We start from the raw sequence: 26,391 nt of genomic DNA on the forward strand, positions 1-26,391 counted from the left end.
TTTTTTTTTTTTTTTTTTGGGGGGGGGTTCCTCTTTGGGAGAGAAGAGAGCCATGCAAGCTCTGAAACCTAAGAACATCAATGAAAGCTTTCTGGCAGTAAGTAGTTTGCTACTTCACTGTGGAAGGGTTAACATGTTTTACTTTTCACCCTGACAGATCTAGTAACAGCAAACGAAGACCACTAGAAGCTAAGAACTGCAATCCAGTGGTCCCCAACCCTCTCACCTCTGATGTGCTTGTGGCTGGTCCATGTCACGTTGTTTTTCCAGTTTTTTCTAAATTGTTTAATCCCTAATTCCCTGCCCCAGGCTGCAACAATCAACCAATCTCTCATCCTTAGGTTTCAGTTCACCTTTCCTTAACCATTCATGTGTCCAGTTTTAATTAACAAATAGTTCCTCCGGTGATACTTCGTACTTCCCCACTGTACTTATGCATTTGCCAGTTGTTTTTCTTGTTTGTTGATCTCATTCTTTTGAGTGTCTCTCTTCTTTCAAAATCCTCTAGCTTTCTTTCTTGTGAGTCCCGCTGGATCCTCACTAATTTCTTATGCTTGCCTAAGTTTAATGACAGATAAGGATTCTGGAAATTGACTCATCTTTACACGGCTTTTGTGCATTTGTGTTCCTTGATGCTGTTAAGTAGGTCTTGGAAGTCTATGATGGAAGCTATGAGACCCCGTCCTCTTTTAGCACTAGGAATGTACGTTCCTACAGATGACTGATGAGCACAGAAGGGCTTTTCTTGTTTGTATATCCAGTCTCTCTAGACAAAGGCCAGTCTACAATTGAAAGAGTGCAGGACTGTAAGCTGATTGATGACACCTATCTTGTTCTGTGATATTAAAGCACTTTTCAATACTTATTTATGCAGTATTTGATATACTACTATTTCAAAATATAAAACAGCAATAAATCAGTTTACAGACCAGGAGAATGAACTGCTAATGACACATATCAAGATGAGATGGAAGGACAAAAAACTGAGGATATCTTGGTAGGTGGGACAGACTAACAAAAATATAGCAAAACCAGTAGAAAATCTAAGGGGACACAGATGAAAAGAGAACATATGTATAGATTTTATCTGCTAAAATTTGTTTCCTGATTTTTGTCTCAGTAATTTATTTTGGGTTGTTGCTTTTTCCTGTGTTCCTAGATATTAAATACACTTTCCCATTCAAGCTGTAGTCAATTTTTCTGTAAGGAAGATTGTCTTAGCACATTTGTCCAACTCAAAAGTCATCTAGATATCAGAAAAGCATTTCACTATACCGAGTTGTTCCACTAGCTGTTGATTGCTGGGGCAGTAGAGCTTCAAGTCATTTACAAAGGGTTAAGTGTGACATCATATCTGAATTTGTACTTGTTGTAGGATCAAGGCTAAAACTGTAGTCCAAAGAGTTAAGAGTACTTAACGAATAAAGTACTATAGAGAACAAGAGTCTTCCTGAAGTATTCCTCACTGGATCTTGATTTTATGGGTCACAAACTATCCATATTCATGCATTAGACAGAGTGTAGTTTGCCACATTTTCACATTCTACTTAATCAATCCAGAGTTTATGTTGTACGTTTCAAAGCAATTTATTATCCAGGAATGTGGGATACTATCAAAGGCTCTCTTATAATGAATCCATGCTCTATTGATATTTCTGCTTTGCTTTGTACTGGCCACGGTGGCTTTAACATGAACTGGTCTTTGCCATATGCTCCTCTCTTTGTGTCCTCTGGGTCTCCTATATTGATGTTCTCTGTGCTAATTAATGTTCTTTGTATTTATGGGTGTTTCTTATACTGCTCTTCTCTCCTCCTATATACCTCAAGAACACTCTGCTGCATGGCAGGAGGGGTTCTGTTTGTACAGACTTTCCATACTCACTCATCCTTTTCTAAAAACAAATAAACATAAAGGAACCAGGTTAAGGACCAGCTAGGGTTTCCACCGTTCACTCCAGACATATCGGGGAACAGGAAACAAGTTCAAAAATTCCCAGGATGGCAAGCTGGCAGAAATTCACCATTGCACAGTTTGTATCCAAACCCTTGGTAGATAGAAAACCTTATAGCAGAAAGGGGGAGACAAGTGCATTTATAGAGAAGAAAAAAAATCTACACAGAGCAAAACAAGAACAACATGGGGTAGGTGAGAGATGGAAGAAGAAAGAAAGACAGGAAGATGGAAACAGGTGGCTTCTGTACAGTGCTGGCACAAGCCGCTCCTGCACAGCTGGAAGAAAAAAAACTGTCATAACAAAGGAACATTTCTTATTGCCTTTAACCTGTGGGAAGAACTCATGCCTTCACATTCTTGCAGGCACACAAGCTTGTCTGATTTTATGAATATAGTGCAGACATCCTGAAAGGAAAAAACAGACCATTAACACGGCTTTTGACAATAATCACAGCATTTAGCATAGCTGGAGTACATTGGTCAGGGACAAAGTCCCTGATGTATAAACATGAAGATAGGTGGGGGTGACAGAAGAGGCCTCTGTACCACCTACAGTTTCCCCTAGCTATCCAGCCTTCTTCTTACCCCAGCAATCCCTGTGCAAACATATGCCTGGATTTCAGGTCCACTCAGCCCATAGGGAGAGATGCAGAGCTGAAGAAGTCCATGAAACTCAGATCAGTTCCTGCATAAAAGTTTCATTCCATTTTGCTGTTTCAATCCACTTTGAAAGTATGTAGGAGGTTCCGAGGCATGGTTCCAGTATATGAACTCTGCATTCCCTCTGGTCATGTGGAAACATCTCATGTATGAAAGCAGAAGAAATGCAAGAACTCTGTCTTGGCAGCTCCACACGTGTCTCTTCTGACTTCACGACACCCACCATACTGCAATATTGAAAGGACACATCATGGGCTGTAAGGGTACTGCCACAATTCTTCCTCTTGTTAGACAGTCTGGGGGAGGAATTGTCCCATCTATCAAATTTCAGTAATCAGTCTTCAATATGAAGATTTTTACTGACTGGGGACCAAGGCCTTCTCTTTCTAATATATCAAATCATTACAATTCCTCCACAAAAAGAATTAACATTTAAGTGAAAATCTTTTGTTTCCTCTTTTCTTTCTGCTCCTTGAACTACAATATGCAGCCCAAGACAAACCACAAACATTTCATTCCGTGGAGAAGACTGAAGGTGGACACAAGTGAGTGTCCTGTGGTCAGATTTCTTCCTGTATCGTACTCTCTCGTCATTATGTCAAAGTTTCAAGCAGTCAGACCTGGACAGGAAGCGTCTGATTCATCTGTAGACTTATATCTTGGACACTGCTCATGATCTTCTTGTGATGTCCAGCTAAAGTGATTCCTATCCGGAGCAGATCCCTGTAAGGGTAAAAGGATTATTCTGAAGTTAACATATGCACAACATTAACACAATCTCCCTTTATCATCCCACTATTAAAATCTACTCTTAACTATTCTCACTCCCCAATAATCTCTCCTCCCATTCCCAAAATCTCCCTGTCCACCTCCTCTTATTCTCACAGTTCTCTCCTACCCTACAAAAACTTGTACCCAATGTTCAAGTCTCATTTGCATCTATCTGTTCCCCATTGTTCCACCTATCAACCCTTGGTTTTTTGTCTCAGTTTCTTAAGGGAGAGGAGCTTATCAGAGGGTTGGTTATCTCTGTGTTTTCGTAACCCCTTGCAACTTCTAAAATGGTAGAACTAGCTGAACCAGACTTGATGTTCAGGTGGGGTGGGGTTGGAGGTCATCTGACTTTTCTACCTTTCAAAGTCTGCAAGTGATCTGAGGGGCACAAGAATAGGCCAAATTCAGCAATTTTCCCATAAAAAATACATGGGAGGAAATACAACATATCTAAAACCTACTGTGTCACATCTAACAACTCAATTGGATATACAGAAGATAATTTAGTTGGATAGACTCCGTAGTCTGTGTCCAATAAAAACAGTAGATACAGCCCAAACCTACATCATCCTGCAATATCCCACCAGCTACAACTTAGTCCACACTGCTGAGCTCTTCCAGGCTACTGTGTACCAGGGGCGTATCTGGACTTCGCTGGTAGGGGGGTCCAGAGCCGAGGGGGCACATTTTAGTCCCCTACCCCCAGCGACGACGACGCCCCCCACCGCCATTGCTGCCGCCAGAACCACCTCCAACAACTGTCGCCCGCCCGCCCGACGACCCCCTCGACCCCCCCCCCGCCCGCTGTCGCTTACCTGTGCTGGCGGGGGACCCCATCTCCCACCAGCCAAAGCTGTCATCCTTCGTTTGTTTGTTTTCTTCTTTCTGAGTCTGACTCTGACGTCCTGCACGTTGTGTACGTGCAGGACGTCAGAGACGAGTCAGACTCAGAAAGAAGAAAACAAACGAACGAAGGACAACGGCTTCGGCTGGCGGGGGTTGGGGTCCCCCGCCAGCAAAGGTAGGCGACGGCAGGTTGGCGGTGGGAGGGGGGGGTTGCGAGGGACGTCAGTAGGGGGGTTCAGGGCCAAGTCTATGGGGGCCCTGGCCCCATTACAGATACGCCCCTGCTGTGTACTGTAGCCTAGATGAAGACCTTTCTGGCCACCATCTACTCGTCAAATTGGACCCATCTCCCCCTTTGCCCTTCCAGGTTCCTTCCTTCTCATAACCAATATTCACTGACATTCATCTTTTCCTGCTGTTCTCTCTTAACCAGCATTAATGACAGCCCTACCAGATCCCCTCTCAACCAACCACCCTGTCTTGCCCTGTAAGGCTTCTTCCAGACAAGCACTCAAATGTTCTGCCAGAACTCCTCCCAAACACTACTGGGTTCTCTCCCAACCAGTGCTCACCACTCCACCCCCTATCAAGGCCCAGCTGAATCAGCTCTATTGACTACCCAATCCAAGCATCTCCCACCTAACACTATATCTTTCAGGGTACTTCTCAAACATTATTCACCGCTACCAGGGGCGTAGCCAGACCTGACATTTTGGAGTGGGCCCAGAGTTAACATGGGTGGGGGGCAGTAGGCATGAGTAGTGCTTGGTCTACTCCTAAATAATGCCTGAAAGTGTACTTGATAATGGATTTCTAAGTAAAAAGTCTGCCCTGCATCAACATAAACAACATGCACACTGATGGATACCTCGGAAGCACTGACATTTGTAAATGAAGTTGAATTATCCCATAACTTAAACTTTGCCATTATAGTTGACTTGAGTCTGGTCAACCTCTCAATACACATCACAGTATCCTGGAAAATAATTACTGCAGTGGCACACATCCCTCAACTTTACTTTATAAGAAATAAAAGAACCTTATTAAGCTGTATTAACAAAATAAGTCTTCTTGTCCCTTCCTCTGGTTCTACTGGTTTTTCTCCTTTCTGAAGCTGACATGAACCAGCTCAAGTCCCTGGAGTTCCTGACAGTGATCCTTCTACCCCCTTCTCCTTACAAAGTGATGCTATGTTGCAGTGGGTTGAGATCCTGGGGAACCGGGTGCAATTCCCTCTGCAGCTCCATGTGATCCTGAGCAAGTCACTTAACCCTCCGTTGGCCCAAGTGCAATATATAATACTTGGATTGTGAGCCCATGAGGGACAACACTAGTACCTGAATAGAAAATTGTACTTAACTGATGCACACCTACATGAAGGCACTAAATACATTTCTACATGACTATACCCCATATGGAAAACATGCATTATATATGGGAAATCCTTTATATAAATTATCCTTTTCCAGACACTTTCCCAGCCTTTGAACACAGTAGGTTCTGACACTTACTCTGCAGTCATCTGTACAACCAAATCAAAAGAAGCAAAACCAGCGTTCAGAAAGTTCTCCTTGTATCGCCCCATTTTAATGGCATCCAGCCAGTCACCAACAGTGGTAAATGTTGTGTAGTCTGGTACAGTCCGGTCCAACAGGGGCTGTGAGATGCTGCATCAAGAACAACACAGGGTTAATAGAGAGCACTAAGATCCGGGAATCTAAAACAGTCCTATAAATGCACCTGAAGGATATACTGAGAACAGCACTCGCATATCAGAGCCCCCAGGAAGCTCAGAGGCTTAATCAGGATCTACCAACCACACACAGAGCAACATAGGTAGATTTGTTAAATCCATGCTGCTAGGTTTTCAGTTGCCTGAATGTATGTATGTGGTTCCACAAAAACGTAGAATAAACTTTCAGCCAAATTAAAAAAAAAAAAAAAAAAACCCAAACAGGAAAAAAAAATGTACTGGGAGACAGGGGAATTTTAGGGGTGCATTTGGAAACTGTGCAGAAATACTAAAGAAATATTCCTTTCCATTGTTTACTGGAGGCAGGTTTGGTATAAGGACCATAGATAAGGACTGGCAAGAAAGATGCAAAACACTGATGAAGAAGGCCATAAGAGAATATGAAGAGAAAATTGCCTCGGAGGCAAAAACTCGTAATAATAAGTCTTTTAGGTATATCAGGAGCAGGAAACCCGTGAGGGAATCTGTGGAACCGTTAGATCACAAGGAGTATAAGGGACACTCAGGAGGACAGGGCCACAGAAGACTGAATGGAATTCTTTGCCTTGGTCTTTATGATGTAAGATATCTACACATACCACTGGTTTTATTTATTTGCTATATTTATATCCCGCCTTTATCCAGGGCAGGTAACAATAGGTAATGATAGAACATGATCAATAAAATGGTTGCAACCGAAAAGAAAAAGGAACAGAGAGAGAGAGAGAGAGAAAAAAAGTCAAACAGACAAGTCCTCGTGCAGCTAAGAAAGCTTCCACAAACAGATGTGTTTTTAGCATCTGCTTGAATTGCTGAATATCTTCACATGATCTCAGGTATCCAGGTAACGCAGGCATTTTAGACTGGCGTCACAAGGGACAGGAGCGAGTGGGCTGCGCTCCTGCCCCCAACGACCCCACTGGACCACCAGGGAGGGCCTGTCTGCACAGCTGGAAAGGGTGGGGGGTCTTGATGTAGGCTGGGCGGGGGAAGGGAAAGAAGGGAACACCTTCTACATCTCTGTGATGCTCCTGAAATTTCATCACTCTCAAGCTGGCCAAAGCATGGAGTGGAAGAGAGAGCTACTGTCCCTAATGTGAGCTGGGGACAGGGTAATAGGCTGACTGAAGGATTTTGTGATTCTGAAATGGCCTTGAAGGGTCTGTATAATGATACGCAGATAGTCTTGGCAGATTAATATACTGTGAGGAGATACTGACCCTGACTGGACGTTGCTGACGACCTTTAGGCTGGCCGCATTGCGGATAAGTTTATCCAAGGTGTTCACAATCTGTGCAAACTTGGGTCGCAGATTCCGATCTCGGACCCAACAGTCCAGCATAAGTTGATGTAGTGCTGTAGGACAGTCCATGGGAGGAGGCAACCGGTAATCCTGCTCCACAGCATTAATGACCTGAAGCAGACAGACAAATTATTACTCAAAAAGAAAGCTATCAAATTCTCCAGGAATTTCTACACTACCCCTCCAAACTTACATCCTGATTGGACATGTCCCAGTATGGACGCTCCCCGTATGACATCACCTCCCACATGACAATACCATAGCTCCAGACATCACTGGCAGAGGTAAATTTACGATATGTAACAGCCTCTGGTGCCGTCCACCTGATGGGGATCTTTCCACCCTGTTTGAAACACATCATATCTATGTTAGTTGAATGTTCTAATGCATGTTTATTAGGTGTATCATTAGTATTATGCTAACATTGCATTATATTTCTGGTATTTGAATTCCAGTGCTGTTAAGTGTATATATTTTTGATATTGTTTCATGGAAGTTATTATTATTAGGTTTCAAGCTCAATTGTCAATGGATAAGAAATCTCTTTAAAGTTACATGGATTTTCTTGAAAATCCACAAAACAATTAAAATGGATTTCTTATCTTTTAAAGTTAGACCTGTTATTCATGCTTTCAGAGATGAATGCTTAAGTTATGAGAGCAGTTGAATATAACTTTCTTCCACGTATGATACACCCCAAATCCCCCCTCCCACCCCAAAAAACATTTATGAGTCACTATTCAAACACAAGGTCAGCATGTTTTGTAAATGTATTCCGTATACTGAGCTCTGCTATCTAGATACAAACGATTCTGAGAACGGTGACTGATACTGGCTCTACAGAAAGTAGCGAGATTCAGCTACGCACTTTAAACGAGGGTAGCCTTTGTACTTGCTTAGGCTGCAGTAGGGGGGAGCAGGGGTGTTATTTGGATAGAATGTTTGTGGGAAGGGTAACATATCTGTGTGTGGGGGGGGGGGGGGAGTTTTCCAGCTTTTTTATTTTTATGGTTATTATTTTAATGATAAAGACATTACCCATGTTAGATTGTTTTCAATAAAAAAATTGGTTAAACACTGAATATTGCTGACTGTCCTTAGAGTTAAGCAGGATGTCTGGATAGTATCTCTGAATAGCTATACAATGGCTGCTGCTCCATGGATAAGTTGCTTTTGAAAAGCTTGTCCCTTACCTTTTGGCTGTATAGTGATTTATATGTCCAAAGATTAACAGTCACAAACCCAATATTGCCAAAAATTCAACTTTGTTTTGAGAAAGTGGAACAGTGGCCGATTAATATGTAAAATTAAATAAAGAAAACAATCTAGGAGTTTTGTGGTTGAGATTCAAAATAAGGAATTTCCTTTGGAAATCTCTTTAAGGGTCCTAAGGGTAGTCTTGGATTCCATCGTATTCCTGCTACCACAAGTGAATCATTTCATTCAAAAAGTATTTGTTAAATTACAACAATTTCAATGTATACATTTGGTCATTTTAGAATTACTCAAGCCACTGTATAGTCACAGATTTCAGTAATTTAACAATTGCAAATTCTACAGAACAGGAACATTATGTGATGTCTATAAATCTGACAGAGCTACCCCTAAAATACACAGTTTACACTGGCTTCCTGTCCCAGCTCCTTGTTACTTCAAAATGCACATATTTAGAATTATTTGAAACATTTTGTAATTCTATCTTCCTTAAACAGATCTTTGTAGAAATAATCTTTTAGCATTACATTTTCCATCAACTAAATTATTGAAATTTAAGAGGATTTATATCTCCACATTTTCTGTTCAAGCAACAAAATGCTAGAATGCTTTTCCCTTCACACATCAGAGACCCATTATCTGACGTTTAGAAAGTTACTGAAAACGTCTTCATGCAAGAGATTCCTGGAACAGTGTTAATCTGAGTATATTATAAAATGCATTTTGTAATTGCTAGACATGGCTTGTTATCTTTTGTTGTAATCTGCACTGAAGATTTCGGCTTGTAGCGGAATATTTTATACTGTATTGTGTGGTTGGCAAGGCTCCTTTTAAACAGTGACCTGAACTTGCTGAAGTCTGACTATATCCAGCTCTAGCTCTGGTCTCTGTTCTTCAGGCATGTAAGCTCCTTCCTCTTCCTGTTACATTAGACCTGACCTTACTGCCGTTTGGGAATTCCTCAGATTCCACAAAAGGAACGAACCTGTGTTTCTCTATGTGCTATACTAACCTCTCATCTGCCTTTTAAAATCAAGCTGTTTTAACACCCTGAGGAAATCTGTAGCTCACTTTCTTCCTTTCCCTCCCCACCTATGAGAACACTCAGTTCAACAGGTGCACTGACAGGTCAAATACTGTATCTAGGGTTATATAGCTGTGGAGCTGGAAGTGTGACTATGAGTTTATGTGGGAAAGTAGTAGAAATACTGTCAGTCCTTAATCCATTTCATTATATGGTTCCTGAAATTTCTGGTCAGGAAATGTCACTGTTCTCATGTCAGGAGGAAGAGCAGAGGCTTACCAGGGAGCTGGTGTAAGTGGGGTCATTGGGATTATTCTCCAGGAAGCGGGAGAGTCCAAAATCTGAGACTTTACACACCAGGTTGCTATTGACCAGAATATTGCGTGCAGCTAAATCACGATGTACATAGTTCATCTCCGCAAGGTACTTCATCCCGGCTGCAATCCCACGAAGCATTCCAACAAGCTGAATCACTGTGAACTGTCCGTCATTTAACTGCGGAGGAAGCAGTGAAAACAAATGAAAGAAAAGGTACAACTGACACTCCTAAAACCTGTTTAAATTCTAATCAAATGGAAGAGCTCAGTTATGAGAAAAAATAACATGAAGAGAAAACTCTTTAAAATAAGAGAAGGGAAGAGGACGTCCAAAGAAAGACTGAAAGGTACAAAAATACTGAGTCACTGAAATCAGACAAGCCAAAATTATTGAGAGAAATATTTCCAAAGACATGACCTGGGAAGTGTTCACCCACAGAAAAAAATCATTTGAAATCTGCCACTCCCTCACCGCTAGACAGCAAAAATAGCATGTGTACCCCCCCCCCCCCCCAACAGGGAAATGCTGAAAAAGCATCAACCCCCTGCAATTCAGTATTACTGTGTTACACTAGACTATTGAACATATAATGTATCCTTGGATTAAGGGACTGCATGGGGTGAGGCAGTGTCCATTGCCCTGAAAATCTGTGACTCTTGAAGGCTGCTCCCAACAGCATCCCCTCCCCCCTTAAAAATAACAGTCACAAAGATCTCCCCCAAGAGCATTCAGCCCCTTCCTGATTAACTTCCCCACCCCCCACCCCCATACCTTAAGGATGCCCTGGTAATCTACGATAGGATGGGCAGAAACTTCCCCAGTCACTCCTGCCCACGATGGTTCCAAGTTCATCGGAGGTCCTGATTTTTTCTTCTTAATTTTAGCATTATCCTGAATTTTTTTAGTATTACATTTTAGCTGCCAATTTTTAGACCATTCTTTAAGCTTTGTTCGATCTCTTATGTTATCCCCACTATCCAGAGTGTTTACCCTATTGCAGATTTTGCAATGTTCCACAATAGCCCCTGAGCTCTGCTTGCCCTCCCTCTCTCTATGTTAAGCTATTAGAGTTAGCACCCAATTCAGATCTACCCTGCCAAGTTCATCAAGTTTTAGTTTTCTCCATCACATCTATGGGCTTGGTCATCCCTTTCCTAAGCTAATTGGAGTGGAGCCAAACCAGAACTGGATCAGCCTGTTAAGAGTTGCCTTGGGACAGGTGGAAACCCTACAAGGAACCCCCACACTGCACCTGCTCTCACCAGTACTGCACGATAGTACCCCTGCACTCCACCTGCCTTGTTCCACAGCTCGCGTGAATTGTATGTCAAGACTCACACGAAGAAAAGAATCCAAAGCCCCATTTTCCATATATTCTGTCAGGATCATAACTGGCCGACTCTTGGTCACTACACCCTCCAGACGAATAATATTGGGATGGTCGAACTGGCCCATGATGCTGGCCTCGCTGAGGAAGTCCCGCCGCTGACGGTCTGTGTAACCAGCTTTCAGAGTCTTTATTGCCACAAAGATCTCCCGCCGTCCTGGCAACTTCAGGCGTCCACGGCACACTTCTCCAAACTCTCCTGTCCCGCAGCAAAAGGCAAAGGAGGTGAGACTGAGGAAACCAGTGGCGGAAGAAATTAATACATCAGGAAAAAAAGTAAACAAGGACTTGCCTGCTCCAATCACCTCTTCGATCTTCACACAAGAGATATCAATCTCTTTGGTAAATTCTCGCACAGCCTCATTAGGGTCTTCATAAGTGAAGGGGTCAACATAAACTTTTACCCCAGGTGTGACTAGAAGAGGGTTAAAGAGAAAGGGATGCAATCCTCTTAGTCATATATCAACAAGTAGCACAGAACTCAATGACACATGCCTCACACTGACAGCATCTCGGTTCCAATTCCTCCCCTGAGAGGGGTTCATCTGCCCCTCTTGTGCCCAAGCCCATTGTCGACTTTGTGGGGCCTCTGCCTGATTCCAGCTCCCTTCCCCCACTACAGTTTGAAGGTTTCTGGCTCAAAAACAGGTGCACAGGAAAACAGTGGCATAGTCAAACAGCCAATTTTGGGTGGGCACAACATTTCCTGTCAGCCTCCACCCTTTCCTCCCAACTCAAAATAGACTTTAGCTAATGAGGATCTCCAAGGTCTGTAAGCTGAAGACTTCTTCCGAAGGCGGCCAGAATTTCCTTTTACCAAGTTTGGCAGACAGCAGAAACATCTATGAGCCACCAATGAGAGCACCTCATGCATGTTTAGTTGATAAAGGCTAGAAGATGCTACCGCCAACTACAGAGCTTGGTAGAAAAGAGTTCTGGCCGTCTTTGGAGGAGGTCCTCAGCTGATGATACTTGGGGATCCCCACCAAGAGTCAGGGCTGGTGTTAGACATGCTAGGGCCCAGGTCAGAAAATAAAGGAGAGGGGGGTCCTCCATATCCTCTCTGCATGCCAGTACTATCCCATTGGCATACTCTCACCAAATATAGAACAAGGGATCACAAATTAGAAGTAAAAATAAGTAGAGAAAAATTGAACTGGTAACCCCCCAAAATTAAACAGCATGTACTGTTAACACTGGAGAACTAAAAAGGGAAAAGCATTTCCTTTTCTAGTGAACACAATACAAAAACATCTGCTATGTACATTTCCCAAAGCTAACACAATTCAGTTAATAGATTAAAAATAAAATGCTTTTGTCTACCTTTGTTGTCTGGACATTTTTATTTTTCCATCACGCTGGTTCCAGTTTCTTTTTTCTGCTTCCCTGTCTGTCCTCTGCTAATTCTCCTTTAAGTGGTTGCTGTCCATTTACCTTTTCTCCTCTCTCCTGCATTGTTCCATTCCCTAACTATACCTGCCTCTGATGTACTAGTCTTTCCTTTTTAGCTCTGTCCTCTGTTTTTCTTTACTGCTTCTCTGTTCACTCAAATTTCACCCTGTCTCACCCTTCTTCTTTATACTTTTCAGCTATCAAATTCTATCTCCTACTCTCACCCATTACATCTCCCATTTCCTATCTCACTCTTTCCACAGCCTTCCATTCCCTTTCATCTTTAATCTACTACTACTACTAAACATTTCTAGAGCACTACTAGGGTTATGCAGCGCTGTACAAATTAAACAAAGAAGGACGGTCCCTGCTCAAAGGAGCTTACAATCTAAAGAACGAAATGTCAAGTTGGGGCAGTCTAGATTTCCTGGGTAGAGGTGTAGTGGTTAGGTGCCGAAGGCGACATTGAAGAGGTGGGCTTTAAGCACTGATTTGAAGATGGGCATATTAACATATTTCTATCCCCTATAATCACTTTCGTCCTCTCATTCATTCCCCTGCCTCTCCCACATGGTTCTACCATTCCCAGCAATTCCCCTCCTCACCCTCATAGCCCGATATCTTCCACTTCACTCCTAGCTTCTTCCTGTTCCTTTTCTCTTCCCTCCTGCCTTTCTCCCATGGTCCAGAATTTCTCCCTCTCTTCCCTTCCTCCCATTGTCCAGCATCTCTCTTCCAATCCCTTCTATCCCCGGATCCATTGCTCACTTTCTCCCCTCCCCATTCTGTGCATCTCTCCCATTGCCCACTCTGTCTATTTCTCTCACACCCTACAAAAAGGTCTTGTCACCCAAGAGCTTTAGCCATTTTTTCTTCTGCCTGCACTTTCGCAAACTGTATTTCCCTCTACGCTTCGAGATTTGAGATTGCGTATTCATTCAATTCAAACTTTTGAACTACTATAACATTATTCAAATTTTATCCAGTTACATGTCTTACTGTTCTACATGATCGATACATTTATAAGAACTGTCTATTATCACGTAGTTTCTCTTATGGAATGGAAGTTATCAAACATCGTTATTTTGTATTGTATTTGGATGTTTGTTATCCTTAAAAACTTAATAAAATGTACTTCAACTTTAAAAATAAATAAGTAAATAAATAAATATATACATTTACTACTTAATAGCTTCATTGCATGTCTACTAGTCCTAGTATTTTTGGAAAAAGTAAACAAGTGATTCACGTCCACCCATTCCATTCATTATTTTACAGACCTCTGTCATATCTCCCCTCAGTCGTCTCTTCTCCAAGCTGAAGAGCACAAGCCTCTTTAGCCTTTTCTCACAGGGAAGTTGCCCATCCTCTTTATCATTTTTGTCACCCTTCTCTGGCACTAGGTTTCTGAGCTATTTTCACACTTCTGTGGTCAGAGTCTAAACTGACAGCTAGAAAATGCACTTTAATTCTTTCTTAGCCTGTATTTCCCAGTAGCCCTTGGCTGGGTCAAGCTCTACTAGTTGGTCATAGGCTGGGTAGTAGGCCCCAGGCTTATAACATATTTATACAATTGGCCACTATCGGAAACAGGATGAACCTTCAGACTGTCCCAGTATGGCAATACTTATGTAACTCTCCCATCTTATTTCTTAGGCTTCTGGCATTTGCAAATAGACATGTCAAACTATGTTTCTTGTTCCTATTTACAACCTGCTTTAGCAGCTCACAGTGTTAATTTTCAATCTTGAAAATCTGTCTGTTTTTTTTTTAATTTAAAGCACCTGGTCTTCTATGCTCTCTATTGCAACCTCGCTATCGGGATGCCCTATCTTCCCTGTTTTGGTGATATCATTGAAAGACACCTTGTTCCGAACCACTTGCAGCCTTCCCCCAGTTTCTGGTTAAAAGCTGCTCTATCGGGGAGCCCATCTTTCTTCCTTATCCGGCAGGAGTAGCTGCCCTTTTTCCTACGATCACTGGCATTCCTTTTCCATGTTGTATTGGATTTTAGCAATTCTAAACTGTCTCAACCCACCTGTCGGAATAGGAGGTATAGTAAATTTGAATAAACAAATAAGCCATTGCTATATATACACACAACTAAAGAACTAAACACGTGGTGTGGAAGCACAACAATATCCAAAGAATCCACAAATAAATCCCTGTAAATAGAGTCATTTTTCGTTGTGTGGATTCTTTGATTGTTATGTATATATACACACACACATATGTTATTTCCTGCAAGTCCCATTTTATGCACTGGGACATATTTCTAATGGTATTTGCCTATGATCATTTTAGTAAAAGCAGTCCTTATTTTACTCTATTCACAATCTTTCAACATTTGTTAAGGGTACAACAAAACAGTTTACAGGTAAGCCTTCTGGAAAGGGCGATAACTAATGTACATTACACAGAGGATACCCTCCATTCACAGACTTCCTCAGCTGCCCAACACCTGATGACAAGTTTAACTCACACAAACCATGGCTGTGGAGATTCGCATCCTGATTCCTCTTCATCTGTGCCTCCTGCACCAGCAGCTATTGTGCTCCATTCAGGGCCAGCCCATCCATTAGGCAAGACCAGGCAGCTGCCTAAGGCAGCAGTTTTTTTCCTTGTCTGAGACACGCAGTCAGTACCGTGGCAACGCTTCCTAGATGACAGCTTACCTAATACATATATTTCCATTCTAGTTTGGCTGGGAGAGAAACGGTGGGTGGGTAGGACAGGGGAAGGGGCAGGTATTGGTTTGCTATGAAAAATATCAGGGGCAGTTTGCACCTTGCATGGTCTTTTGAGAGTTACTGTGTTACGATATGATCAGGTTGCTGTTCTCTTACAGAACTGGATGTGCATCTGTTCTGATTATTTTGATGCTTCTAAATATTTTCCAAAGCAAAGCAACAGATCCTGAGAGCCACCCAAACTCAAAGATTCATTAGCACATACTTCTGACTGTTAACTATATTTGTGTGACATGACTTCTGAGTTTAATTATAAAACTGGTGGGGGGGGAGGGGTGCATGAAATTTGTCTGAAGAGGAATGTAAGGCTGAAAGTTTGCTTAGGGCACCCACCACCCTTGCACTGGCTCCCTTACACTGAAAGGGGGGGGGGGGGGGGAAGACCTTACATTAGGAGAATGTGAGAGGAAGTGATTTGTGGGGATATGATTGTATGGATGGAGAGGGTTAACACTGCCAAAGGTGGGGAGAGTGAATGTGGGTCCATAAATAAAAGAAACAACGTCAATGTGAGATGAATACGATTCTTATGGAGGGGTCAGTTTAACAATAACAAATGTTGTATAAGTCTTCTTCATCATTGGATTGTATTACAGTGTATTATGTCATAGTTGGATGGGTAATGTGTTACCTTGTATTGATGTAATAAAAAGAATTAAAAACATTCCCTCCATCCCTACCACTTAGGGACTTGTCCCTAGAAATGCACACACATACTCAGGGAGAATCAGACTTACTGTACTGCTGCAACTTCTCTGTGTATTCAGACTCTGAACCGTTCCTCTGCTTCCTAAAAAAAAAAAAAAGCCCAAGACAGATCAACATATTTCCTACTTGTTCGTATGGATGACTATATATAATCATTATCAGATTGACTGGAGCTATTATTTCTTAGTAGCCTAGTGGGTAGCAGCAGGCTGAGAACTGTCGAAACCAGGGTTCAGATTCTACTGACCTCAAGCAAGTCACTTCACCCTGTGCTGCCTCATGTACAAACAAAGCTAGATTTACTAACCTAATTTAAGGATTTAACAAGTGTTAATTTGCATTTAACATGATATTTAAAAACAGGCCCACCTGACAAGGGGCTTGCATTAATTCACATTTTTTTTGTTACATTTGTACCCGCGCTTCCCACTCATGGCAGGCTCAATGCAGCTTACATGGGGGCATGGAGGTTAAGTGACTTGCCCAGAGTCACAAGGAGCTGCCTGTGCCTGAAGTGGGAATCGAACTCAGTTCTCAGGCCCAACGTCCACCACCCTAACCACTAGGCCACTCCTCCACTCCATGCTGCCTTGGGTAAGGAAATCTAGCTCTCTGGGAACAGAGCAAAACCTGAATGCAACTTGTCTTGAAACCACCAATGAAAAGGTGTAAAGCAAAAACTAAGTGAAAACAAAGTTGCCAGACGGAATTTCTCAAACCTCTAGTCCCTAAATAGATGACAGCTTGCTGAACCTAATTCCTGTCTTAAAGCTGGATCCATTCATACATCCTACACAGATTAAGTCCCCTTAGGCCCAAACTTTATACAGAGGAAGAATAGGCATTCCTGTCAGGACAAATTTCTACTGTAATACGAGGGGAAGTCATCCTATCTAGCCCATAATGTTGAAGAATACTAGAAAGGAGAATCTCCACTCGTCATGATATCTTCCAGTTTAACTCTTAAAGTATAGAACAGAGATGAGCCCCATCACTACTGCCCAGAGGCTTACCTGAAACAAACAACAGCAATGAGAACGAAAGCAATAATGAAAACAAGGTCCTGCAGTAGCTGAGCCCACAATAAGTGGCAGCTGTTCCTGGAAACTGCTTTTTCCGCCGCTGGATGAGAAAAACAAAAGAGGTCAATGAACAAAAAGAGGACACAGACGACAAAGCAAGAGATTAACAGTCACAGAAAATGGGAAGGAGAAGGAAGTTGAGGTTCAACAGAGAGGGTGTCCTAGGATAAAAATTAGTTTGGATCTTTATACCAAAGAGATACTATTAGAACCAATAAGGTAATAGAACAAGGGAGGATACCGGTGCTATCAATAAGAAACAAACTTGGAACATTACTGGTCAGCTGAAAGTTTCCATTTTAGAAGACTGGCCAATGGAAGGCAAAATACAATGCTGTCTTTAACAATACCTCAGTCTAGGTGCCTTTTCTATGATTTTTAATTAAAGCAGAAAGGCTACCATCAAATTCTCTCTTCAAAGCACATTCTTTCTTACATACACCATCTCTCTCTCATTCACTTAGTGGCCTTGAGCAGACCAACTCCCTTTATGTTATTCTATTGGATATTATCTATATATTTAGCTGCTGAGAATTTCTAGATCGTGAGAGTTATAAATATTTTTTAAATAAAAATAAGTTTTAAACTAGAGACTACTTTTTCTATTTTTCTTAATATTTCTGGCTAACAAATAACCCCTTACGTTACCCATGGGCCTGGGCTAAATCACATTTATAAATTCCCTCCTCTTGACCAAAGATTCTTATCTTGAGAATCTCTGGCAAACCTTTTTTATATACGTACTGATTTTACTTAAGAGAACATTCAGGGTCCATTTAAGTTTCACATCCTGTCAAGAGGTTACTGCTCCTAAGGCAAAAGGTAAACATCCACTTTCACTTTCAAGAGCTCTTATCTCAGGTTCTCCAAGTGAAGGCTTTGACCAGTGCAGGCTGATTTCTGTATACATCTTCAGATACTGCTCTCAGGCAGAGGTGCTGGGGTCTAGGTGGCCATGCAAGAAGAGTATGTCATGCTTTCAAGTTACTAATCCAGAAACCTCTGCCCCTGGGCAAGTAAATTGGTTGGATTTTACTCAAGAAGCACCTTCTGTTGATCTGTCATAGCCCCCAGCCCAGATCAGGAAGTCATACCTTCTAGTCTTCACTACACTTGTGCTTGGTCTCACTGTTGCTGGACAACAAGGAGAACAAGGAAAGAGCCCCTCAAAAGTGAGTAAAAATAAAGAACAGACATAAGGATCAAGGCAGGATGAATGACATTTCTCTAATATTAACATTCATTTAAAAAAACTTATTTCTTGCTACTATCCTGTCCTTCTCTTTCAACTTCACAGGTTTAATACCAACTCTGGCAATGCAAGACAATACTTAAGAATGTAAGTGCCTAATAATGCAATAATGATTTACAAGCTAGGAAAAGATCTTAATTTCAGAGAGGCAAAACAAATACAAAGCGTTATTGTTCAAAGCATTGTTGCAGTTGTAGGCAGGTGATCATTTGCAGTGATAATGTCCTGAGTATTGTCACTCTGCCAAAAATCTATCTTCCTGGTAATGAAGACTGCATGGGTGGACAGGGCCGGTCTTAGCAATTGTGTGGCCCTGTGCAGACCAGTTCAGTGGGGCCCCGTGTTCCCCCCCCCCCCAGTCCACCAGCATAAGCCAATAATTTATTAAAGGAGGTTTAGAGTTCTCAGAACCCCACCTTACCCCGTACATTGATGTGCATCAACCACATCAGTAGAGAGTGGCAGACAGCAGAAGGATTATCGTATCCTGTCAGCTGCCGAGCCCAGAGCCTCCTCGCTTCTGCATTGCTGCCACTGCCTGATGCTCTCTACTGAAAAGTGGATGCACATTAAAGTACGAGCAGGGAGGTGTTCCAAGACAAGAGGACAGACGTGCCAGAGATCTGGGGCCCCTAGGAGCGCGGGGCCCTGTGCGAATGCCCCTGTTGTCCCTGCTTAAGATCAGCCCTGTGGGTGGAATCCCAACAGACCAAGGTCAAGGTATTCAAGAAAATGTGTCCTGGTAGCAATTCCTGAAGGACAATGAAAACAGGAGAAAACCTCTCTCTTCTGCTCCAGAGAAGATCATTGGTTCATGAACTTACAATCCTTTGCTAGGAGTCCTTTGGGTAAACAAAACCTTATCATCCAGCATGAGTTTACCTTAGGCTGGCCCTCCTCCTGGGACTAGGGTTGTTGTAGATGATAACGGAGAACTGCTAGAACTTCACTCTACCTCAGTGGTCTGGTAGCAGTAAAGAGATAGTTCAAGATGGTAATCCTGGGTGGCAGATAAGTGTGATGCGTCATACAGTTCCCTCTGGTAGCTGATGAGAAGGTACTCCTGATACATGTGTGGATTCATGGAGGGCCTTGGTATTTGTGTATGCACCTTCCCAGCAAGGCTTTGAGTGGAGACTTGCACTGATGTACCTTTTATGTAACCAGTCTTCTGGTTGCAGGGGGTGGGGAGAGGGGACTACATCCTTCCTCTGACTCTTTGGGATGAACTGTGAATGGAAGGTCTCAACAAAAATGAAGATTCTACAAGAAAAAGTGCCTGCAGTAGTTCAAAACAGTACATGGTCTTTTATTGCATTTGGACCTCATACTTGTGCAGGGAACAAGTCAGTCTCTGCACCAAATTTAGCAACTGGAGATTAATCCTTATTTAAGTAATACAAAGTTATCTTATATATGGTTTATTCATTTTTAAGATACCAGCTTTCAAAGCAAATGCCTACAGATAAGAAGTCTAGTGAAAGAAGACGTCAGCAGGAAGCACAGACTGTATGAAAAGTGAGTGTGACCTACCATCTTCCAGAGGTGTCTGAAACTCCACCGGGAGGCTGTAGCTTCCATAACCGGCAACTGTACGAGCCCGTATTTGCACCATATACAAAGTACTGGGACGTAACCCTTCCAGCCGCACCTATTCTTCTGACTGGTCACGGTGTTTGCAATCCCCTCACTCTGACCCTGCTGCAGGAAGGAAGATAGGGAGGGGATTACAGAAAACGAAAGAGGAAACAGATGAAGGGTAGGTGTACATGACACATATTAGAAAAAGCTAGACATGTTACCCAGCAAGATCCCAGTCATTTCCACACCACAATACAACCAAATATACCATCTCGAGGGGATGGGATTTCATATACTGCCTTTCTGTGGTTACAATCAAAGCAGTTCATATATTACATACATACTTATTTTGTACCTGGGGCAATGGAGGGTTAAGTCAGTTGGGCAAAGTCACAAGGAGTTGCAGTAGGAATTGAACCCAGTCCCCCTGGTTTGCAGCCACTGCCACTAACCATTAGGCTATTCCCCCAAGAGAGTGGAGTGAGGAGTGGTCAGAGGATTAGACTGAGAAGCAGAGAAGTCAGGATTCAAACCCTGCCAACACTCCTTGCAACATTGCCTCAGGTGTATCCTGCTACCCGATAAAGCGCTGCTGACTGAGGCCATAACCAGATTTCAGCAGCTGCATCCAATGTTGCTAAAAAACTCCACAGATTGCCCTGGAAGAGCCGGGAGTTACCTGCAGTTGGTATCCAGTAACTTAGGACAGCACTGAAATCACCTTTATCTGCCCATTATATCTGGATATTTAACACCAGTTGATACCCTGATATTAGCACTGAATATCCAGGTTCTATTTTATTTATTTGGATTTATTAACCGCCTTTATGAAGATATTCACCTGAAGCGGTGTACAGCAGGTAAAGTTTAACATAAAACTTACAATTTTTGTTAACAGCATAACAATAGTAAAATAATCAAGAATAAACGTAAATACACTAAATGAAGTAAACTTGAAAACAGTAAGTTGAAACCTAATAATAGAACCCACCATGAAACAGTATGAAAAATATACACATTTAACAGCATTGGAATTAAAAACCAGAGATTAATACAATGCTAGCATAATACTAATGATACACCTAATAAGCATTACAACATTCAACTAACGTAGGTATGGTGTTAAAGATTTTCTACAATACGGCTTACCATATAGCTGAGGGACCAAGAGCAGATATCCTATATAATATTTGCACCATGAACGTTCCATGAAGCTGCCTGGGCCTGTGCCATCCATTCTGATTGGCTGGGCCTGGGACTTAAGCATCGGATGACGTCATCCAGAGAGCCCAAGCAACAGCAGTGCTGGCCCAGGCAGCTTCATGGAACGTTCATGGAAATAAAAGCTATGAAAAAGAAAGGACAAAAACCAATCGAGACTGCCGCCCACCCGAACCTGCCGCGCTCACTGAACGCCCTCCCGAACAACCCCTGACACACAGACAGATGGGGGGGGGGGGGAGCACATGAAATAAAAGCAACAGAAGCAACTTAACTCCTGCTGCCATGACACAGGTGCCTCACAGGCAGCTCCGAACAGAAAAAGATGATTTGAATCCTACTCCGAAGCCTCTGATGTGCCCCCCACCACTGCACATCAAACACCCCCTCCCCCACCCAAGGCCCATCAAACACCCCCTTCCCCCCACCCAAAGCACATCAACCCCCCCCGGCACATCAACCCCCTCGCCACCCGCAGATGCCAGTAGTAACGCTGTCCGGCCGCTGCTTCTCCTGTTGAGCAGAAGCGGCCGCTACAAAAAGAAAAAAAAAACATACATGTTTTTTAACCCAGCCCAAATCATTCGCAAATACCCGAGTCTTACAACGCAGTCTCTGCAGCCGCTCCTCCTTTCGCCTCCACGTCACTGCCCCTGGAGTAAGACCCCAGAGAAGCGCAGTGACATGACAGGCGAGAGAAGGATTGGCTGCAGAGACTGCGTTGTAAGACTCGGGCATTTGCGAATGATTTGGGCTGGGTTTAAAAACACATCGCTTTTTTCCTTTTTGTAGGGGCCGCTGCTGCTCAACAGGAGAAGCAGCAGCGGCGGCCGGACAGCGTTACCACTGGCAGCTGCGGGTGGTGAGGGGGGGGTTTGATGCGCTGGGGGGGGGAGGGGGAGAGTCGCTGGACATGGGTGGCTGCAGGGAGGACAGGAGGGTCGTTGGACATGGATGGCTGCAGGGGGCACAGGGGAGAAGGAGGTGGGGAGGGGGTCCTGAGAACCAGAGAGGTGGGGGTGGGGACTCATACTCACTGTCTCTCACATACACTCTGTCTGACACACTCCCTGTCTATCACACTCTACCTCTCTGTCACACACACAGACACTTTGTCTCTCACACACACTCTGTCTCACACAAACACACACACACTCTGCCTCTCTCTCATTCTCTCTCTGACACACACATACTCTGTCTCTCTCTGACACACACACTCCATCTCTCACACACACTCTCTCTCTCAAACATACACACTCCGAGGAAAACCTTGCTACGCCCGTTCACTTGTGTCAGAAACGGGCCTTTTTAACTAGTACGAGTCAGTTGGGATAATTAGATGGTTGGCTAAACTCAAGGCAAGTTCATTGTATAGTTAAAACAAGAGATAAGGAACTGATCTAAGTTATAGTGTGTGTAGCAAGATAGTCCAGGTGCAGAATGAGTGTATAGTCAGTCACCCTATGTAAACAGTGACCTGAATATCGGGCTATTAGATTTCATGCCCTCTAGGGATAGAGAAATACTTAATGTACCTTAAAGTAACTCACTTTTAGGAGCCAGTAAAAAGACATGAGCTAAAGCCATATAAAAAGATAAAGAAATAAAACTAGAAACAAAGAAAACTATAAAAATGCACATCATATAATCGTCATGCTTTCTTCTGCTCTAATCTTTGGACTCTCCCTTTCTCCACTTCCATTCACCAAGAATCCTAGGAAGAGATGACAGTGACAGGGAACAGAAAACAAAATATAGGGAAATAGAAGAGAGGAACAAGAGCAGAGTTAAAAAGAAGAGAAAATGAAGAGAGAAAGAGAAGAGGAAGAAGAAGAAGCAGAAATGGGGAAGAAAAAAAGAAGAATGAAGAGGAAAAGATGGAGATGAGAAGAGAAGGGTGACTTGAGAAGGGAATGAAATGCAGGCATGGGGGGGGTGAGAATGGAGCAGAGAGGAAAAGGAAAAGAGAAAGAGAAAGAGGAGGGATGAAAAAATGTGTTATAAGATAGTGTTCAGGATATGATAGTCACCAAAAATACAGAAGAACAAGGACCTCGCAGAGAAAAATCACACTCGGGATACAGCGAAGATGAAACAATCAGACCATGATGCTGTGTGGTCTAGTTATAGTTATAGCACTGTTTAATAAATCTTCTAGACCACACAGCATCATGGTCTGATTGAGTCACCTTCACTGTCTCCTGAGCAGGATACGATAGTACCAAATGTTTAAGGAAAAAAACAAACAAAAAAAAACCCAGAAGTCATAGCACCCATTCCCAAAAATCTGTCAGTTGCTTCAGTAATTTCAGAAGTTACCCAAACGTTTGTCTTCCAATCCACATCACCAGTAGCTGGAAAAAAAGCTGACCAGACATATCTGGTTTAGAGAAAGTGGCACTTGGGGTGTACGGGGGGCATGGTTTTAATTTAGCTGACTTAGGGCACCACATAAATACTGAAATACCAATACCTTTACAAAGTACTTGATCTCATAGTCCAGGATGATTCCATTTGGCCTTTCTGGAGCAGCCCAGGAGAGGGTCATACTGCTGGTTGTACTGCTATGCAGGTGCATTCTGGGAACCGCAGAAGGAGCTATAAAAATGAGAACAGCTGTTAACACCACTTTCACCCATATTACTGAACATCATGACGACTCCTTTGGGTATCTTTCCCCCTAAACCAACCTCTCCTCCTCCCCCATTCTCTATTTCTGTGGATAACACTCTCATCCTTCCTGTCTCATCAGCTCGTAACCTTGGGGTCATCTTCGACTCCTCCCTCTCCTTCTCTAAGCATATTCAGCAGACTGCTAAAACCTGTCCTTTCTATCTCTATATCATCAGCAAAATTCGCCCTTTCCTTTCTGAGCACACTACCAGAACCCTCATCCACACTCTTATCACCTCTCGCTTAGACTATTGCAACTTGCTTCTCACAGGTCTCCCACTTAGCCATCTCTCTCCTCTTCAATCTGTTCAAAATTCTGCTGCATGACTAATATTCCGCCAGGGTCGTTATGCTCATATTAGCCATCTCCTCAAGTCACTTCACTGGCTTCCTATCCGTTTCTGCATACAGGTACTTATTTGTACCTGGGGCAATGGAGGGTTAAGTGACTTGCCCAGAGTCACAAGGAGCTGCCCGTGCCTGAAGTGGGAATCGAACTCAGTTCCCCAGGACCAGAGTCCACCACCCCAACCACTAGGCCACTCCTCCACTCATTAGATTGTAAGCTCTGTCGAGCAGGGACTGTCTCTTCATGTTCAAGTGTACAGCGCTGCGTACGTCTAGTAGCAGTAGTATACTTGAAACAAATGCTTTTAACACCTTCATGTATGCTGATGACATCACAATTTATATTCCTTTTGCAAATGACTTACAACAGACACTGAACAATGGAATCCTGGGCAGCTGATTCCAAATTGAAACTTAATAGAGATAAAACTAAATTCCTTATATTAACCAAGTCATTTTCATCCCACACCTTATAGTAAATTCACTATTAACAATATAACATACCCATTAGATACAACAATGAAAATCCTGGGAGTACACATCAATCAACATTTGACTTCCAAATTTCAAAAATAGTCTCCTTTATCTTCAACTCACTATGGAAGTAAAAAAAAAAATCAGGCCTTTTTTCCCTAGATCAATATTCCGCACATTGGCCCAATCCTTAATACTTTCCGAGCTCAACTATTGCAGCATCATTTATGCTGGATGCAAGAACCATCAAGTTAGAAAACTTCAAACGAAGCACAGAATACTGCTGCCCACCTGGTCTGCAGAATACCCCTTACTCGAAAGCATCCTCTTTACTTATAAAATTACACTGGCTTCCATAAAAGGCCAGAATTACCTTTAAACAGTGTTTTTTTGTATATTAAATCTTGTATGGTATGTCTCCCTCATTCGTGTAAAATCCTCACTGAACTGCCTAAACGAAATACTCTAACCACTTCTAGAGACTTCTTATCTCTTTACTATCTTTGTTGTAAGAACGTTATCTACAAATCTATTGATACTGCAGGCATTTCTTATCAAAGTACTAAGAAATGGAATTCATTGCCTAAACATCTTAGATTCCTAGTGGACTATGGGGCTCATTTTCAAAGCACTTAAACACACATTAACAGTATCTATGGAACTTTGTAAGTCTAAGTGCATTGCAAATTGGCCTCTATATGTCCTCCCGCAAAATGCTGAAAACATTCTTAATGAATACTGCTTTTAATAACGACAAAATACGATTCAACTGTTAATGTTATTATATATACAAGTACATAAGTATTGCCATACTGGGACATACCAAACATCTATCAAGCCCAGTATCCTGTTTCCAACAGTGGCCAATCCAGGTCACAAATACCTGGCAAGATCCCAGAAAAGCTCAATACATTTTATGATGGTTATCCCAGAAATAAACAGTGGATTTTCCCTAAGTCAATTTAATAATGGTCTATGGACTTTTCCTTTAGGAAGCCGCCCAGACCCTTTTAAAACTTTGCTAAGCTCACCGCCTTTACCACATTCTGTGGCAAAGAATTCCAGAGATTAATTACCGGTGCCGGAAAGAATATTTGAAGCGGGGGAGTCGGAGAAACTAAACAAATTCTCTGTAACCTTGGAGGATGTAATGGGTCAGTTCAGCAAGCTGAAGAGTAGTAAATCACCGGGACCTGATGGTATTCATCCCAGAGTATTAATAGAACTAAAAAATGAACTTGCGGAGCTACTGTTAGAAATATGCAATCTGTCCCTAAAATCGAGTGTAGTACCGGAAGACTGGAGGGTAGCCAATGTTACTCCGATTTTTAAGAAGGGTTCCAGAGGAGATCCGGGAAATTATAGACCGGTGAGTCTGACGTCGGTGCCGGGCAAGATGGTGGAGGCTATTATTAAGAATAAAATTGCAGAGCATATACAAAAACATGGACTGATGAGACAAAGTCAGCACGGATTTAGTGAAGGGAAGTCTTGCCTCACCAATCTAATGCATTTTTTTGAGGGGGTAAGCAAACATGTGGACAATGGGGAGCCGGTTGATATTGTATATCTGGATTTTCAGAAGGCGTTTGACAAAGTGCCGCACGAAAGACTCCTGAAGAAATTGCAGAGTCATGGAATCGGAGGTAGGGTATTATTATGGATTAAGAACTGGTTGAAAGATAGGAAGCAGAGAG

At 42.6% G+C, this 26,391-nt stretch overlaps 1 protein-coding gene across 1 annotated transcript in view; it reads right to left on the bottom strand.

The window, feature by feature from the left end:
* LOC115478393 (ephrin type-B receptor 3-like) overlaps positions 1-26,391 on the bottom strand; it is a 27,482-nt gene continuing 1,091 nt past the window's right edge. Inside the window, 14 exon segments of the mRNA XM_030215691.1 lie at positions 1-3,337; positions 5,746-5,901; positions 7,187-7,380; positions 7,463-7,612; positions 9,788-10,003; positions 11,165-11,412; positions 11,506-11,628; positions 16,093-16,145; positions 17,077-17,123; positions 17,125-17,185; positions 19,927-20,050; positions 20,053-20,087; positions 21,848-21,852; positions 23,673-23,797. Of these exon segments, the coding sequence (XP_030071551.1) occupies positions 3,229-3,337; positions 5,746-5,901; positions 7,187-7,380; positions 7,463-7,612; positions 9,788-10,003; positions 11,165-11,412; positions 11,506-11,628; positions 16,093-16,145; positions 17,077-17,123; positions 17,125-17,185; positions 19,927-20,050; positions 20,053-20,087; positions 21,848-21,852; positions 23,673-23,797 (1,646 nt within the window). The 3' untranslated portion in view covers positions 1-3,228.

This window comes from Microcaecilia unicolor, chromosome 10, assembly GCF_901765095.1.
Source record: "Microcaecilia unicolor chromosome 10, aMicUni1.1, whole genome shotgun sequence".
Taxonomy (NCBI): Eukaryota; Metazoa; Chordata; class Amphibia; order Gymnophiona; family Siphonopidae; genus Microcaecilia; species Microcaecilia unicolor.